General features: G+C 39.8%; 1 protein-coding gene across 7 annotated transcripts in view; it reads right to left on the reverse strand.

Annotated features, from left to right (window-relative positions):
• Window positions 1-846: 846 nt before the first annotated feature.
• The window catches only part of ARHGAP24 (Rho GTPase activating protein 24), a 1,297,893-nt gene continuing 1,278,351 nt past the window's right edge, over window positions 847-20,388 (reverse strand). For all 7 annotated transcript variants that reach the window (XM_075351869.1, XM_075351876.1, XM_075351884.1 and 4 more), the window contains 5 exons: window positions 13,923-14,055; window positions 11,297-11,370; window positions 8,681-8,802; window positions 3,143-4,217; window positions 847-1,648 (listed from right to left, as the gene is read on the reverse strand). In XM_075351869.1, the coding sequence (XP_075207984.1) occupies window positions 1,405-1,648; window positions 3,143-4,217; window positions 8,681-8,802; window positions 11,297-11,370; window positions 13,923-14,055 (1,648 nt within the window). In that variant the 3' untranslated portion in view covers window positions 847-1,404. The remainder of the gene's footprint in view (window positions 1,649-3,142; window positions 4,218-8,680; window positions 8,803-11,296; window positions 11,371-13,922; window positions 14,056-20,388) is intronic.

The raw sequence follows: 20,388 nt of genomic DNA on the forward strand, positions 1-20,388 counted from the left end.
CTAATCCGACTCCATGTTAGCTCTTGATTTGTTATTCTGTCCACTAAAATCACAAGCCTTAGCCCCACCTGTCCCTGCTTTCAAAGCAGTTCTAATCACGGCTCACACTTTCAAGAGCCATGTTCAAAGGCACTCTTATCTCTACATGCAAATATAGTGATCACAGTATAGACTTCAGAAAAACACTGAACCACAACTGTCACTCAAGGAGGAGTGCCCACCGCCGAGATACAAGGAAGTGAGAGGCTGTGCAGCTGTTAAGAATAACCCTCAAAGAGTATTGTTATAAAGCTAATTTGCTACTGTATTTATTACCTGGTAGGTATTTTGGGAACCATCAATGAACATTGGGCCCCAAAAAAAGAGTGTGACACAATCTAATATTAATAATTGTCTACAAACATTTTGCTTAATACAAGTAGAGATGAGCGGACCTGAACTTAAAGTTTGGGGTTCGTACCAAACGCAGACTTTAAAAAAAAACAGTGTTCGAGTTCAGATTTTGGGTACTTTACATATGCAAATGACTTGATCAAGCATTGGTGTGCTCAGGTATGCTCGATGTTCGGCCCAGTGCGAGCCACTTGCAGTACAGTATTTTAATGGTTTGCACTGGGGGTAAAAATAGCATTATAGGATGTAGTGGGTTCCTCCAGAAGTGATCTGTTTATGGCTGGCTGCATGTGGGTGGAGAGTTGGGCCTGGTCAACTCCAGGCCCAGAACAGAAGTAAAGTCCGGTTGATCCTGCAGAACCCAAGCTTCAACAGGTCCGCTCATCTTTAAATACAAGTACAAGAATTAGATTTTAAGATTTTCTGAAAATAAAAAGACTCAGGCATGACCGGTCTTGCTGTAATGCTTTATAAAATTCTGTACACTTTCTTTTGGTCATAGGCAAGTTGGTTGGCACAAACATCAAATTCACAAAGTATTATCCTATGTATTTTTTCTTTGTTCATTCCCTGTCAATGCGGGCATGAACAATTGATATACAAAATAAGCTAATGGTAGCACAATGCGCAAAAATATTATATTATGCTTAAGTGCAAGGGTATATATAGACTTCATATAAAGCTTGACTGCAACAACATATCAATTTGCCATTTTAAATACAATACTTGCATTATTATAATTCTTGGAATACAATTCTGCTTTTATAACATAACACTTTTTTTTATCTATGTACACACATCCAGTTGTAACACTTGACAGTAGCATTATGGAGCATGTAATAATAAAACAGACTCTGTTAGACGGATACTGCTTAAAATGTTGGTTAGTTGTAATCTCCTTCCTGCTTAGAGAGTACCAAGTTATAAGAATATCAGGTGACCAGCCACCCGCATACCCTCCGCATAAAAATCTACGACTACATCTCACTGTCCAACATACTTTGGGCCACTTCACTGAATCCATATTGTGTTCCCTCTTTCTGGTCTACGAGGTTCAACTGTAAGGTCTCCAAAGGTTGAAAAAAATTGCTCCATTTCCTTCTGCAACATGTCGTTTCTTTTCTCAGCGTCCTCTTTGGCACGTTCTGCATTCCTCATTTTAATTTCAACCATTGTGTATTTTTTCTTTTCTTGTTCCAGTTCCTCATGTAAGGAAAGAACTTCGGTCTCCAGAGTTATATTTCTTTGTTCCAGGCTGTAGAAAAACAAATTATGGTCAGTAACATACAAACGAAATAGTCAATATGAGATAGCGGAAGACCAGGTTCACTTGGGATATGCGGAACGTATGCTTAGTGATACTACATGATTATGATTTTTTACAAAATGTACTATAAAATATAGTTAATCCCAAACTATAGTTTATCACAAGGCTTCACAGTGTCAGAAATGTTAAACAATTTTTCCACAGTGAAACTTACAAACCTTAAAGGGAACTTGAGAGCTGAGATAGTCCGCAAATATCACACGCTGGCTGTATGATTTCATCCATATATGTTTGACTCTAAAATGCTGTGGTGTTTTAGAAAAAAGCAAAATTCAAAAACTTCCAGGGACCAAGCCGCACAAGAGCCTAGTCACACAGGAGAATACCCAGCGTTTTTTCTCCACCCACTCCTCTTGAGTGACTGGTCTCTTCCTGTGTCCGTATACAGTAAAAGATTTGTGTCACTGGCAGTGGGTGGGGAGAAACCGCTAAGGACCCACCTTTCCAATTAGTCTCTAAACCGTTTCTAAAGTATGTTTTTCCCTATAACGCTAAAATCATTTCAGAGTTAAACATACACGATTGAAATCATAAAGCCACTATTTTTTGTAATGGTGGGTGCTTTTGAAAAAATACATCAAGCTGTAACCATCTATACTGATTATAACTAGTGATGGTCGAACGTGCTTGTCACTGCTCGTTGCTTGGATGAACATTGGGGTGCTTGGGTACTCGCGGTGCTTGGCCGAATATTGCAGGTGCCTGGATATTTTGTCCGTGAAACAATGAACGCAACGTACAGGCTTGCTCACACAAAATGATGTGTGCAGGCACACCAGGGAGAGCCATTCACAGTCCTTCATTACACAATGCTCTCAGACATAACATGACCAAAAAAACCCCCACAAACTCACTTTCCCTCCTGCCGGAAATGCTCTGTTTGTGGCTGGCCGTATGTGGGTGGAGACCCGAACAGGTCAATCATTGACTTTCTATAATAGTCGTTACTCACGCACGTCATACTCGTCCAAGTGTCTGACCAGCTCTAGTCGAGAAACAAGCATTCAACCATTTTAGTGCTCATCCATCACTAATTATAATCAATGGTAAAACTGTTGTTGTTACTAATTAAAACAGAATGACCATTTGAGAAAAAACAATTAATGGTGACAAACAGTATGGTTGCAATGCCCGTTGGACAACGTGAAAAAATTATAAAATACTAGCGTAAGTAAATAAAATAATGACCAAACTTTGGTTCTGTTTGGTATCTTCTATTAAAATGCATAGCAAAAAAACCCAGAAAAGTGCAACCTGAGAATAGTATACTTTTACAAGTTGAAGAATGATTTTCTAGAAACAGGACTTTTTTGAATTTACTGTCATTAACAATATGTGGTTTGTTGCTCTTTATATACGTATGGTATCACTATTAGGAGGACACTCTTGTCTTACAAAGAGGATAAACAATATTAATAATACCTTTTTATTCTTGTCTCATACTCCATTTTTTGTTTTGACATTTCCTGCTTTAGACTGGACACGAGGCTGTGCAGTGCACTGTGATTGCTTGAATTACTCACTACAAAAGTCTCACTGTTGTCACTGCTACTAGTAGCCCGGCTACTGCGACCTCCTGCACTTCTCCGGTCAAATTTGGTCTCAAAGTCCACTTGGTTGGTAATATCCTCATTAACAGGCCCATCTAATACTGGGTCTTCAAAATTCCCAGTGTAAAAGTCTTGCTCTGGACAGGTTGTCGTAGAAGATCGGCAGGAGTTGGAGTTTTCGGGAAGGGATATTTCACATGATGATGTAGACCATGTTGCACTGTCTATGCTTTGTTTGTCATCTGAGTTCACCATGGAGAACTGTTGCTGGACATTATCGTATGTAGACAACCTGTGCTGTTGTATTGATTCACCAGTGGAGTCTTTCTGTTTGTTATCTCTCAATGTGACGTACCCATTGGGCAGCCAACTTGTGGTCCGACTATTCAGAGCATTGCTCATAGTATCTGTACTGGACACTCCCATTTTCACTGCTCCATTTTGTACACTATGGGTACCCATTTTTGTTCCTGAGCTCTTTAGTGATGAGGTTCTCCTTGCTTGTAAGGTACCATTAGGTAAAGAATGATGTTTTTCATGTACTTCCACTGAGCTACTAAAGGAACCATTGGTGACAATTCCACTACCCTTATTAAATGCAGGATTTTTTTTCACCATTAGTGGTGGGCTTCGGGTAACATCAAGTTTGTGAATGCTATTTCTTGGGCTGCTGGATTTACTTCCTGAAAGCCCAGTGGGAGAACCATTGTCAACACTGGACCTTTGTGGTGAATCAGATTTCTCCCATGAACAACGTCTCATTGCTATATCCTTTGTGTTGTTGTTCTCTTTATTTTGAATCTGACCTAAAATAATTTTCTTTTGTAACTCGTTATTGTTGTTGCTCATCTCTTGTCCAATTTGATTTTGGCCATCTCCGTCTTTCGGGAAAAGTATTTCATGTTCACTTATCATCACTGCCATTAATTGCTGAACCACAACAGTACCTGCAAAGAAGGCAAAATGATCTGGTTACACCATATGTAGCACTATACAAGTTGCATTAATCCTTGTCACAGCATATGTAATAAGGTGTGGTGCCTGGATACTGTCTGCATGTAAGTGGTCTCATAGTTACAGATTGCTAAGCTATAGGCTCCTGTTGAAAAAAGAAGTGACCAGTGCATAATTGGAGATTGGCGGCTTATAATGTCCTTCTCTGCTCCATGGGAACTAATAGAAGGTCGGCATTCAATGGCACTCTCGGGATATACAGGTGCATCTCAATAAATGAAAATATCCTCAAACAGTTAATTTATTATAGTAATTCAATACAAAAAGGGAAACATATATTCTATAGTCATTACAAACAGAGATATCTATTTCATGTGTTTATTTCTGTTAATGTTGATGATTATGGCTTATAGCCAAAGAAAACCCAAAAGTCATTATCTCAGAAATTTAGAATATTATATAAGACCAAATGAAAAAATTATTTTAAATTCAGAAATGTTGGCACCTACTGAAAAGTCTGTGCAGTAAATGCACTCAATACTTGCTCAGGGCTCCTTTTACATGAATTACTACATCAATGTGGTGTGGGATCGAGGTGATTAGCCTGTGGCACTGGTAAGGTGTTATAGAAGCCCAGGTTGCTTTGATAGCAGCCTTCAGCTTGACTGCATTATTGGGTCTGCTGTCTCTCATCTTCCTCTTGACAATACTCCATAGATTCTCTATGGGGTTTAGGTCAGGCAAGTTTGCTGGCCAATCAAGCACATTGATAATGTGGTTAGTAAACCAGGTATTGGTACTTTTGGCAGTGTGGACAGGTGCCAAGTCCTGCTGGAAAATGAAATTTCCATCTTCAAAAAGCTTCTCGGCAGAGGGAAGCATGAAGTGCTCTAAAATTATCTGGTAGACGACTGCACTGACTCTGATCTTGATAAAACACAGTGGACCTACACCAGCAGATGACATGGCTCCCCAAACCATCACTGATTGTGGAAACTTCACATTAGACCTCAAGTAGCTTTGATTGTGGCCTCTCCACTCTTCCTCCAGACTCTGAGACCTTGATTTCCAAATGAAATGCACAATTTACTTTCATCTGAAAACAACACCTTGAACTACTGAGCACCAGTCCAGTTCTTTTTCTCCTTGGCCAAGATAAGCCACTTCTGGCGTTATTTATTGGTCATGAATGGTTTGACATATGAAATGTGACAACTGTAGCCCATGTTTGTAGCCCATGTCCTGGATACGTCTGTGTGTGGTGGCTCTTGAAGCACTGACTCCAGCAGCAGTACATGCCTTGTGAATCTCACCCAAATTTTTGAATGGCTTTTTCTTAACAATCCTATCAAGGTTATCCTGGTTGCTTGTACACCTTTTTCTGCTACACTTTTTCCTTCCACTGAACTTTCCATTAATATGCTTGGATACAGCGCTTTGTGAACAACCAGCTTTAGCAATGAGTGGCTTAAACTCCTAGTGGAGTGTGTCAATGACTGCCTTCTGGGCATCTGTCAATTCAGCAGTATACCTCATGATTATGTAACCTACTGAACCAGACTAAGGGACCATTTTAAATGCTTAGGAAGCCTTTGCAGGTGTTTTGTGGTAATTATCCAAATTTTCTGTGATAATGACTTTTGGGTTTTCATTGATTATAACCCATAATCATTAACATTAAGGCTGGACTCACATGAGCGTATGGCATCCGATGCGACAGCATCAGATACGATATGCTAATGACCCCCGGCTCAGGCTCTGCTGCGAGCGTGAGCTGAGTGTCATGAAACTGTGAACCGATCCTGCAATCAGGACACAGCTGTGAATCTGAGGATGGGCGCTGCAGAAGAGAGGGAGGGGTTAATCCCCCCATCTCCTCCATTGTCAGCCTGTGCGTATATCGCACTGCACTGGGATAACATCCGAGTGCAGTCCGATGTATCTCTTGCACCCATTCCCTTGAATGGGTACGAGAGATACGGCTCTCGCAGAAAATTGAACCATGCTGTTACTTTTCTCGCATCCAGAATCTCGATGTGAGAAAAGCTGACCAACAGCTCTCCCTCACTGAAAAACATTGGTCAGCGTGCAATGCAAGATTTTCTCGAATTGCACTCATCCGATTTCAACGCTCGTGTGAGCGTACCCTACCAGAAATAAACACATGAAATAGATCACTCTGTGTGTAATGACTCTAAATAATAAATATATATGTTTCCCCTTTTGTATTGAACTACTGAAATAAACTTTTTCATGATATTCTAATTTATTGAGATGCACTTGTAACAGTGTATATTTGGGGGCACTATGTGGATGGAGTTTTGTACATCTAGACAGAGGAATTCTCTGACTGTACCAATTTATATATTTGTAAAGGGGAACTCTCTGGCTGGGAGACTGTATACAATATGAGGCAACACACTGGCTGGGCCACCACGGTATGTTTGAGGAACCTCTCTTGCTGGGGAGCTGTATATAATGTGAAGGAACTCTCTTGCTGGGGAGCTGTATATAATGTGAAGGAACTCTCTTGCTTGGGTACTGTATATAATATGAAGAAATTATCTGACTGAGGTATTGTATATATGAGGAAACTTTCTGATGGAGGCACTGTATATGAAGGAACTCTGGTTGAGGAACTATATAAATGAGGGTACATTCTGACTTTGGCACTGTATATAATATGAAGGACTCTCCAACTTGGGCACTGTATATAATGTAAGGGAACTCCCTGACTGGTACATGACTACTGTAGTACATAATATGTATATATGCATTATATGTATATTTTATGAAGGAACTCACTGACTGAGGCACTGCATATAGGAGGGATATTCCAAACTCGTGTTTTTTATTTAATATGATGGGACTGTCTGTCTGGGGTACTGTATCTAATATGGAGGAACTATCTGACTGTAGAATTGTATATATTAGGAAACTTCCTGAATGGGGCACTATATATATATATAATATGAGGGAATTCTCTGTCTGGGGTGCTGTGTATAATATGAAGGAACCATCTGGCTGTAGAATTGTATATAGTACATACATACATACATACATACATATGCCTATGGGTAAGAAGTCATCTCCGAAACACATAAGGCGGGGGACTTATTAGGTCCACATCATTGTATTTTATCATGTATGTGATTTCTCAATAAAGACAGAATTGTTTTTTTTATGGAAAATTGTGTTGCTAGACCTTTCCTTTTTTCTAAGGGTATACATGTTGCCCGCCCTCCCCCATTATATAAAAATATCATCTATCCTGGGTCCCGTTCAGTTATATATATCCCCCATCCTGGGCTAATCCTGGTATATATGTCCCTCATTCGGATATATATATGTCCTGGTGCCGGTGTGCCCTCTCTTGCATGGGCCTGGCCACACCCTGTGACCGCTATGCCCATAACTGTATATAATATGGGGAACTTTATGGCTTTGGTTCTGTATATAGTATAAGGGAACTCCCTGACTGGTACATGACTGGTGCACTGTATATAATATGAAGGAACTCCCTGACTGGTGCACTGTATATAATATGAAGGAACTCCGTGACTGGGGCACTGTATATAAGGGAAACTCTCTCTGGCTAACTTGGATAGTGTTAGAAGCCAGAAAAACTATTCACACCTCATGTTTTCTTTAATGTAAAGAGAAGAAAATATAAAAATGACTAAAGATTTGTACAGTGATTGATACTTTCTAATTTCTCAATTACTAACTTGTAAACATAATTCTCCTTTCTAGTGGAAGAGTCAATCCAAATATACAGTGTACAGTGATTTTTCCCCTTGCTGGGGAGGCTAAATAATTTAAGGATGGTGTAAGAAATCTTCAGCCTTGCTTCTCATTACCCAGATTCAGTGCAGTATTTGGTATGTGTTCTGTAGATCTGCTCATTGTGATGATAGGCGATATTACCCCGTAGACTACATACAGAGAATAACTAATTAGATGTGTAGAACATGATCTCACTATTTACTCTTCAGCCTGGGGTGATCTGGCTTCACACCATCAACCAGCCAGACAGGTGAGATCATGCCTCAGATGTGAGAATGATATCAAGACGCTGCTACTACTGGATACTTGAGGCAGTAGACATCTGCTAGTATGCTCGGATGTACAGCAGTATAACATTGATATCACCTATTCTATCTACTAAGCATATTTTAGCACATTAAGACAAACTGTCACCATGTCTGGATGATATATAGATAAACTAGTAGTTGCTAGTGCCTATTAAGAAGCCCCCTCTAGTGCTAAGCAAAGTGGTAAGTCTATGTGTCTCTCCTGAGGAGAAAACCCCTTCACAGCATCCCATAAATGCCATCATTCATAAACCCCCTGCCAAAAAGCATATAGGTGATACTTCTCATTGATGAATTCCATATTTAAATTTGTTTAACACTGAAAAATAGTGACTGAGCAAAAATGTACACATCCAACTTACCTTCCATTATAGTCATGGGATCCTCCACCTTAGGGCGCAGAATATTAGGCCCAAACACTGTGGCAAGGTTCTGTACACTCATTTTATTTACCCCAGAATATGACTGAACTTCATCCAGAAACCTAAAATATAAAATTGAAAAAAAAATGTTTAGATAAATTTTTATACAAAACCCATGCAGAGAGTGTGGAGACAATGTAGAAATATTGGGTATTGTACTATATTGTGCCCCATGAACTAGTATAATGTGAACCATTATATAGCCTTGTTCAGGCAGTAGAGAGCCGCCGTATGTATTTATCAGTGATCTCTAGGAAGACATAGAAATCTAAGATCCGATGTTTACCAAATAAAGGGTTACATTTAGGATTACTGATCCTCTAACATTATGCGGCATTTTACAGAACTGATGCAGAATCTCCCACCATGACATACATGACACAATGTAGCAAGATAAGCAGAAGAGTGTTAAGTCGCCACCTAGCGTGAAATCTGCGATGCCTTTTGATGTTAAAGGGGCTTACACTTTCAGAAGAAAAGTGACTGCAGACTGCCACTTTGTGACAGTGTGTACTGTGGACATTGTCACGGCTCCCTTGTATTCTCAGTATGGGTGGGCACTCACGAAAATACATGATGCACTTTCATTAATTTTCTTTTATTGAGAGAAGCCAGAAGAGACAGTTCGACACGTGACCGTAAGTATGGTCACGGCAAATCACTTGACCACTAACCCGCACAGGAAATACAGGCGAATTGTAAGAGAAACAGGATGGTCCAGCTCAAATGAACAACTGCTCCTTTATTACTTTAAAACTTTTTGTACACCGAATCAAATATTTCCAAAGAAAATGCTATGGTAGCGTATGCTGTTTGTTGTGTTTCGCGGACCCATAGACGTGTATCGGGCACGTTTCATTGGTGCTGCGTGAAAAAAAAGGACGTCTCGATGTGTTTTGCATTGACACACGGTCCGTAAAAAACCCCACAGACATGTGAATATCACCATAGATTATAATAGGTACATGTAGACACATTGATGTCTGAATGAGGCCTAAAGGCCCCGTTACACGCAACGACGTATCTAACGATATATTGCCAGGGTCACGGATTCCGTGATGCACATCCGGCATCGTTAACGACGTCGTTGCGTGTGCACCAACGAACGTCCGTTAACGATGAAAAATACTCACCAAATCGTCCATCGTTGACACGTCGTTCCTTTCCAAAAAATCGTTGCTTGCTGAGGACGCAGGTTGTTTGTCGTTCCCAAGGCAGCACACATCGCTATGTGTGACACCTCTGGAGCGACGAACTACAGCTTACCTGCGGCCGCCGGCAATGAGGAAGGAAAGAGGTGGGCGGGATGTTACGGTTGCTCATCTCCGCCCCTCCACTTCTATTGGGCGGCCACAGCGACGTCACTAGGCAGGTAAGTCCGTGTGACGGCTCCTAACGATATTGTGTGCCACGGGCAGCAATTTGCCTGTGACACACAACCGACGGGGGCGGGTGCTTTCACCAGCGACATCGCTAGCAATGTCGCTGCGTGTAAAGCCCCCTTTAAAATGGTGTATAAAACTCCAGTCACAATACATTTTTCTCTGCAGTTATAGAAAAATTTCTGAACACTATAAGAACACACTAATCTCTTAAAGGGGTTTCCTACAAACACCAGTCATTTTAAAGTTGATTTTAATCAATAGATCTGGGAATAATAATGTCCACAATTGGATGTGTTTATAAAAAGTGTTCCTGTGCTGAGAAAATCTTATATACTGTATGTGCCGCTGCTGTGTAATGGCTGTGTCTCACCTTACAGGGACATGGTCTGATCATACCACATCTCCTGTGCTGAGATAATCTTATATATGTGTCATTGCTATGTACTGTGTAATGGCTGTGTCTGACTGTACACGGACATGGTCTGATCATACCGCAGCTCCTGTGCTGAGAAAATCTTATATACTGTATGTGCCGCTGCTGTGTAATGGCTGTGTCTCACCTTACAGGGACATGGTCTGATCATACCACATCTCCTGTGCTGAGATAATCTTATATATGTGTCCCTGCTATGTACTGTGTAATGGCTGTGTCTGACTGTACAGGGACATGGTCTGATCATACCACATCTCCTGGACAGGGGAAGAAGTAATGAAGTATACAAACATTACAGCATGGGATTGCAAATAATTCTTTCTATGAGGTAAAATATTTTTAAAAAGAGGCTGGGAAAAACTTTCCCTCAAAAACAGAATCAGATAGGATCGCATGCTGTGCTATCTGTATATTCTCTTGCTCCTCCCCTATCTAAGAGATATGGTATGATCCGACCATGTCCCTGTATGGTCAGACACGGCCATTACACAGTACATAGCTGGGACACATATATAAGATTATCTCAGCACAGGAACATGTTGTTTAAACACATCAAATTGTAGAAGTTATTATTATTCCAAGATCTATTGATTAAAATCAACTTTTTAAATTAATTTTATTTGTAGGAAAACCCCTTTAATGAACTTCTTGAGGAACTATTAAATAAATGATGAAAAAGCATTTTTTGCTATATAATATGTTAATGACAGTTGTCTTTTAATTACATACATATCTTACCTACAAATGTACTTTAGTAGGTTGTAATTTACTGTCGGAAGGCTTTTCACTTGCTTCCCTAGTTCAGCCACTCCCTGTAAAGTGAAATGAACATCATTAGTGTATTGTCAGTGAGCTGACAATGTGATGGGGTCAATGATTTTCGCAGGTCTTCTTTTTCTGAAACATTGAAATTGCATGTAAAGTCTCAAAACAAGGATTAAATGCCCCAAATCAGAGATAGCTCAGGTCCTTGCCACTACAGTTAGGTGTCAGCAGTATAATACTGCTGGCACCTGCGAGATAATGTGCTGGCACAGCTTGAGCCCACATCATTATTTTTGTGAAGTAGTGTGGCTGGCACATTCCAGAAACTACAATACCCCCATAATGTATTAGCATGGTCAATTTTAGACAAAGTGGGGCCCTGGGCAAAATATTAAAGTGGGGCCCTAACTGCTCACATATGGCACCATCACACTCAAACAGGTTACATTTACAACTTTAACATTACAACTTTAACTTTAAATGTAAGTCCCCTGACCCCTGTTATATACTCACGTTCTAGTGGCTTCATCTTTTTCCACTGCCGCGCCCGGTGATTTTGGCCAGTTTTTTATAGAGCGCATTGGATATAACAACTCAATACATCTCTATGAGAGACTCATTCTGGCTCTCATAGACTTGCATTGGGAGCTTGTGATGTAACTTTTGACTTCCGCCTAGTCAGGAGTTACAGTCACAAGATGGCGCCGTGGAACTAGTGTGGTGTCGGTAAAAGGTGAAGTCGCTGGAAGGTGAATATACGACAGAGGGCAGGGGAGGACTTAGATTTAAGGCGCCACCCCATCGGTGAACAGCCCCCCAGATGGAGTGGTTTAAACAAGCACAATTGACAAATATTGAAGTTTTTCTGCCCAAAGACTGATGCGCACAGAATGATCAATAGTAGATCAATCTGTTCCCATATAGTATCATGCTATCAGCAGCACATCTGAAGTTTGCATTGGGCGATGTGCTGCTGAGAACAATGATTTTTATTTCTCCATAAACAATCCAATCACCCAATGAATGAACAGTATTTTGCTCCTTTGTTGGGCGATTGCGGACATGTTTGCACTTATGAACTCTTATCTGTGCATTCTGGATTTATAAATGGATGCTACATACACACGTGACGCACACAATGCATATTATACACCTGTATGTATACTTAAACATAGCACACACGCATGTATACATCGAGTGCATACACATACAGTACATGTGTACACAAAGCACAAATACACACACAAATATACGTATACACAGAGCTCCTTCATATAGGCACATGCATACAAAAGAGCACATACATACAAAAATATGTGTAACACCTAGAGCCCATACATTTTGATGTCCTCATTAACCCATTCATGATGCGAAAAATGTCAGTTATTGCCTTTTCTTTCTCTTCTTACCAGAGGCATAACTTTTTTTTACTTTTCTATCCACTTAGACACATGGGGGCTTGTTTTTTTGTGGCACCATATAGCATACTGTAACATAGGCAAAAAATGTCAATTGTGGAGAAATTGTGAAAAACACAATTCTAACATGGTTGTCGGAATTTTTTTTATGGTGTACATTTTGGGGTAAAAATTATTTTGCAATATGATTCTCCTCATCAGTGCGATTACAGCAATACCAAACGTATAGTTTTTTCATTATTTTTGTGGTGAAAAAACAATGTTAAAAAAGGACCACTTTACAGGGTGGGCCATAAGTATGGATACGCCCTGGGTGGGCCATAAGTATGGATACACCCTGATAAAATGCATGGGAAGGGCTAAAAATTTGAGGCTGGGTGACACCCATAGCGGCCATATACAAAGCCGCCATTTTGAATTCAACTTTACTCTTTTTTATCAGGGTGTATCTATACTTATGGTCCACCCAGGGTGTATCCATACTTATGGCCCACCCTCTATATTGCAGTGTGAATGGTGCCTATATTACATGCCCATAGTAGGGATGGTCAGAAGTAATTCTGAAAATGGATAGATGTCGCGCAATCACAGAGAACACTAGATGCAACAGGGCATCGTGATACAAAAGTATGGTGCAATATCATGAAAGAATGCCTAAGCGGGTCATACTGCAGTAGGCTGTAGCCTCCATTAGACCCATAGTGGCTTGGAAGGTTTGGGCAAGAGTTGTCAACCATCTTGGGGCAATCTGACCACCAGGTCTCAAAAAAAGAGAAGTGTAATTTTTTTATGTTCATATGTTCTGCTGTTAACGACTATCTACCCACCAATAAGAGTGGCCAACGAACATTGTGCCTCTTAGGAACTGAACCAATTATGCCTTGTATCGTGTAAAGTGACAGAAGTCACCAAGATCCTTTTGCCTCCAAGTATGAAAAAAGTCTTGACGTCTGCACAAGTAATCATGACTTTCAGCTCTAGTACGACCCCCTTACACGATTACTGTTGAAAATTTTCTATTGACTAACTGAATGAGTAGATCCCAATTTCTGAAGGATCAGCTCTGAAGATTTCTATGCCATTCTTATTTATAATATAGGGCATAATACGGTATACAGAATGAAAAAAGTGAATTTGCAGAACCTCCAGCGTTCACCCTTTCTCCATTCCCGGCTACTCACCGATTCCTCCTCCTTGCTCAGCTGTTTTGCACATGAGAGGAAATCTTCATACTTTGAATATGGGATGACAGGCTCTGGCAGCTCTCGCAGGTACAGCTTCAGAAGGGAGGCCACTGTGTGGACATCTGTATTACTGTAGATAACAGACAAGAAGGACGTGGTTAATACAAAGGCATCAGTGTCTGAGCTGTGCCATAGTTAAATACATCATTTCTGCACTATGTCTAGAAAACAATCTTTTTCATTTCCTCCCTGTCTGCTTTTACCTTCATGTCGAATGAAATAAACCTGTGCATTAGTCATTTCTCTAAAAGCCTGTGCCTACTGACAGATGAACGGCACTGGATCAGCAATATATAAACGACAGCATAGAAAGTGGAACAATACATCATAATCAGGTGTAGTGCTGTACATTTATATGTATTATACCGGAACATAATCCACTAGTATTGTACTGTTGGCAGAGGGTAGTAATTATATTATTATTCCGTATACCTTGTGTCAGAGAAGAGCTCATTGAATAACTGTAGTCTATAGTTGGATGATTGCTGTAGTCTCTTCTAAGAAATATTGGCACCTTCGGCATGGACATTGAGAGAGCAGAAATTGCAGATCACCCAACTATGGAATCACAACATTTTCCACAGTATTGTGAAAATTGGCATCCATTGTATAAATTATATGTTTATAGGAGGATACTTGGTACAGTTTTTGTATTGGAATCAAGCAGACATCCAACTTGAAGCTTCTGGGCTGTAATACCAAAATCTGTAATATGTTTTCCTATGTGGCAGAGTACCCTTATGTGCCTTAAGGTACTAGGGCCTGGTTACAACTTCTACGTCTGAGCCACCAATATTTATAAAATTGGAGGCAGAATTTTCAAGTCATACCCTTGAATGGCATCAAATTACGTTGGCAATCTGGTCCCCAAAAAGTGAGGTGAGAGATTCGGTATTGTTATAGTCTCATTTAAATAGGTATTCTCAAGTTGTATCTTGAGCAGCTCAGAGCTCTAAAGTCTCCTTACTTCCTGGTTGCTGGGGAGTGGGCATTCCTCAATGAATGACAGTCTCCTGCTACTACAGATTAATGTCTGTCAGTGTTTGTTTGAAATCTACACTGTTATCACTATATGTGCATCTAGAAATAACAAGGCAATTGAACAAGAGCTCAGGAAAACGAGAGCCATGATTAGGAGACATGCTCTTGGAAGCTGCTGATAGTGGATGCCATAAGAATGGTAATCTTATGGGACTGATAACAGGTCACAAACTTATAGAGAGGGGGAAGGAGATGAGCATTTAAATACTTTATGGAAATCAGGTGACTGGGATATAATCAGCTATCTTATGTATCCTATAATGTAATGATTAATTCTATAATGTAACTACTGCACACAAATGGCCAGGCTTTGTTGGCTGAGCTCCATGAAAACAAGCTATTCACTATGTAAGATAAAAGCTGACATTGCAGGAGAATAAAAACACATAGAAAAAGCAAGTCAATTACAAACTTGCTTATTTTTCTTGATGAACTAAAGCAATTAAATAACCTGAGAATACCCATTAAATAACTAATGAATCTACTAGATAAGGTGACATAGCAGATCATATGCAATAGAAAGTCATTCTGCACTAGATGATAAGTATGTAGTTTACAATTAGCTTCTCTAGAAATGAATGAAATGAGAGTGCTCAATATCATGGTAGACTGCAAAATTCATTATTTATGAACAAATCTGTAGTGAATGTTATTTGGCCACTTATTGTCAGCAGGTAAAACTACAATATTCCTTAATGATTTTTTTTATTTTATTTTAACGGTGGTTCAGGGGCTAGGTAGGAAGGTTTACAATGCTGGGGTCCTGGGTTCAAATCCCACCAAGGAAAACATCTGTAAGGAGTTTATATGTTCTCCTGTTTTGTGGCTTTCCTCCAGGTTCTTTGGTTTCCTCCCACACTCCAAAGACATCCTGATAAGGAATTTAGATTGGGATGTTTAATGGGGACAGAGATGATGATGTTGCTTTAGAATCAAAATAAATATAAGTTTTTAAATTAAATGTACATGTAATAAAAATAAAAAACATAGCAGCGTTCCATTGTATAGAGTTGCCTTATTATATCATTAGACATGTAAAAAAGCACCGATACAGTCCTTCACGAAGTTGATATGTCATATAATATACATATATATATTAACTATGCATAATATTCTTTGGGCTCTTTTTCTAAGCAGAATTCTATTACAAATTGTACCAGATAAATAGAATCTTATATAGAAACCTACATTTTCAAAAAATCTTATGAGAAAATGCACCAACAATATTAAATCATTGCATTATTTTTGCCTCACATTTGCTTTGTGTGTATAGCGGTCATGAGTTACAATAAGGAAAAGAAATATGGCACATACATAGTGGATTGCGGCAAATATATGCTGCAGTGTATGCTATTTTGATAAATGGGGAGTAATTTACGTCAGTTTTCCCTTCTCAGATTTCCATACATCTTATGACGCTCTGCATACATTTTCCCAGTGCGTTGCTTCAGAGTGAAATATGGAGCATGTGTAACCCTCCTCTCTACCACTAGATGGCAGAATGTCACAGCGCAATTTTATCGCTAAAGAAAACTACAGGAAAGTAACAAATGTTACCTTTATTAAAATGATCTACGAATCTAACTAAATGGTGCATTGTCTTCTCTTCATTACTAATACCACTGCACAGAAATAAATACTAGACCAAATGCCTAAATATAGTGTTATGGGATCGGTCACTAATACCATTCTAAATATGTATTCAATATAACATTGAAGAATACCTGAATGATCTATGTTATGGTTTCTGTTGCAATATCTGTATAGTACATATAAGTCTACAGCTGTAAAAATGAGAATGCTTTATTTTATGGTTTCTGTTGCAATATCTGTATAGCACATATAAGTCTATCAGCCTTTATTAATATGCTGTAATTGCACCAGTGTTATTTTATCTGCAAGTAGATAGGATTCCAGCCTTTACGCCTGTTTCCCTTAGGGTGGTGCTATTATCACACAAGACTTGCAAGCAATATGAACAAGCTGTAAGAAGGTCTGTCAGAGGCGGTTATTTAGCTCTACGAGTCCAGCCCTTGCCCTCTACGAGTCTTCCTAAAAATCATTTACCTTGGCACAGTGGGTCACAGTGAAGGCACACTTAGACCACTAACGTGAGACGCATGGACATGTAACAGCATAGCATATAGTATGTTTCAGAGGACCACAAATACTATATATAGACCACAGCGATTAAATTCTTGATGAAACAATAATACGGTATGACCTAGTAGTCATTATTTTCTTATACTATTGTCCATATATTGCCAATAACCTCATCCCAGCTCTTAGAGAAATACTTATAAATCCATACTTTAGTAATGAGGAGGAGCACCCATTTTCCTAAAAAGGATATTCCAAAATAACAAATTATCTCCTTCCCATTAGATAAGTGTTAAACTGCTGATTGCGGAGAGGTCCAACTACTGGAACTTCCAACTATCCTGAGAACGAGGCTCTACAGTCTTGTCTTGAATAAAGTTCTGGGTGCATTCTTAAAGGGAACCTGTCAGCAGATTTGGGGTATTCTAGCATGCTGTATATAAGAGCCCAGGCCGCTGTATAGAACATAAAAATCACTTTATAATACTTACCTAAACGGTCGCTGCGGTGGAGTTGGGTCATATGGGTGTCTCCGTTGTCCGGTGCCGGCGCCGCCTCTTTCGGCCATCTTCGTCCTCTTTCTGAAGCCTGTGTGCATGACGTGGCTACGTCATACACACTCGCCGTCCCACGCAGGCGCACTACAATACTTTGATCTGCTCTGCTCAGGGCAGATCAAAGTGCACCTGCACAGGACCTCAATGCAGGCGAGTGTGGATGACGTAGACGAGACATGCACCCTGGCTTCATAAGAAGCATGACATAGATGGCCGAAAGAGGAGGCGCTGGGACCGGAGACGCCCATATGACCCAACTCCACCACGACCGTTTAGGTTTTTACATTCTACACAGTGGTCTGAGCTCTTATATACAGCATTTTAACATACTGTGTATATAAGAGCCCAGTGATGGTGGCCGCAGCTTATAGGCCCCAAATCTGGTGACAGGTACCCTTTAACCTGTGCTACATTCATTGTCTATGGGGCAGGGGGAGTTGCGAGTGCTGTATTCAACTACTTTTGCAGTCCCATTGAAAATGAATGAAGCAAAGGTAAAGAATGGGCACCTCTGCTCCATTGAAGACATTGTTTCAGAGCCCTATTTCCAGGGGTCAAGGAGCTTGATCTTTGGATTGCTTTAATTCTCAGCAGTTGAACCATCAACACACAGCAAATTATGCCCTATCCCGTGGATATACATATCATATACAACCCCAATATAAAAAAAATTCCGACACTGTATAAAATATAAAGTAAACAAGAAAGCAACGGTTTGGAAATCTCTTATAGCCATATTTAATTCACAATAGAACATAGAACACAGATCAGAAGTAGAAAAAGAATTTAATTTGCAAAAAATAACTCATTTAGAAATTTATGGAAACAACACACCTCAATAAAGTTAGGACAGGGTTAACAAAAGGCAGGAAAAGTAAGTGGCACTAATGAAAACAGATGGAAAGTTGGTTTCAACTAAGTCACATGACTGTTTATGAAAGAGCATGTTAGAGAGGCAGAGTCTCTCAGAAGCAAACATGGTCAGAGGTTTGCCAATCCGTGAGCAACTGCATCTAAAACTTGTGAAACAATCTCAGAAAAATGTTCCTAAACATAAAATTGCAAAAACTTTGAATATCCCATAGTATTTTCAAAAGATTCAGATATTTTTTGTAGAAATCCATGTGAAAAAGGGGCAAGGGCAATGGTCAATGTTAGATTCTATGGATATAAGGCCCTTAAGACAGAACTGCGCTCAAAATAGGCATAATTAGGTCATGCAGTTCACCGTGTAATTGATACATGCAAGTTAAAGTTTTATTATGCAAAGAAGAAGCCATCTATACCAATCCCAATGCAGGAGCAATTCTGTCCTCTCTGGCCCAAAGAAAAATGGACAACAGTTCGTTCTGTGGCCAGATAAATCAAAATGTATAATTCTTTATGGAATCCACGGATGTCATATTGTGTGGACTAAAGAGGAGCATCCAGCTTGTTAGAGCGCAGTTCGAATATCTGTATCTGTTGGCATGGAGTTGCGTTAGTGCCTATGGCATTGACAGGAATGGCACTATTACTGGTGTTGAATGTTATATAAATTTTCGAACAACATTTGTTTCCATCCAGACAACATCTGGTTCAGGCAAGACCTTGTATATTTCAGCAAGACAATGCAAAACCACAAGCTGGATCCATCACAACAGTATGACTTTGCAGGAACACTTTAGGTGATGAACAAGCCACGTGCAGTCCTGATCTTTCACCAATACAGTGGCGTAACGCTAGTAGAATAGGCGACTTACAATCCGCCTAACCACAGTATGAACTATTTTTCCTCATTGGCCCTCCCAATATATTTGAAGACATGTGTCATGGTGCAAAGCCTTTCCCCCAGAATAAGACCCAGCACTGAAAAGCACATTGGGGACTTGGCACTACATCACAACAAAGGTAATGACTACTTTGCTCCACTAGTTGCTTCATTCATACAAAAGTTCCTGCTCAGCACCCATGTGGTTTTGGTACAATTGGTAGTATTTGTGCTCCTTACATATCATTTCCCTGAACAACACATGACCTATGTTTCCGTACCTACCACTGCTTGATATTAATTTGACATAATTACTATTTATTGCGGTGCACTTCTATGTGTATTACCTTTTGTTGCGTTGCAGTGCATCTCTTGGTTTATATATTTAGTAAAACTGTCCTGTATGTATCTGACAAGTAAATGTTTGGTAATCTACATTATTAGTTCAGTATGTACTTCCTTTCTATATGCTTTGCAATCTTTTTGGTACAGAACCTCGATGTCTCTTCTACAATACTATTAGTTGGTACAATTTACTAACCCTCTATACACTGATTCTTTTAGACATAATGCGCGTTATGTATGCTGACTAATGTCTTCAATAGTAGGCCTTTCGCTAATAGCGACAGACTAGGCAGCTATGGAGTCTGTGAATCAGAAGGGGGTCCCGATGCCAGCGTCGGCACTGGGCTACCCCCTCGTAAGGCACCACACTTTCAACTGTACCTGTATCTTGGATGCAGATACAGGTGAAGTCAATGTTGAAACAGAGAGCCATTAGCTCTCACCTCCATCACTCTCCCAGTGAGTCTTATGTGTCAGGTGAGCACTACATCTCGCCCGTTGTTCACTAGAGGTGAGTATTTTTTTTTTCTTAAATCATTGAGTAGGTTATTGTTGCCAATGTTATCTGTTTGGAGGGCTTTGTTTGAATCATTATACTGTTTTGACAACT

Source organism: Anomaloglossus baeobatrachus, chromosome 1 (genome assembly GCF_048569485.1).
Source record: "Anomaloglossus baeobatrachus isolate aAnoBae1 chromosome 1, aAnoBae1.hap1, whole genome shotgun sequence".
Taxonomy (NCBI): Eukaryota; Metazoa; Chordata; class Amphibia; order Anura; family Aromobatidae; genus Anomaloglossus; species Anomaloglossus baeobatrachus.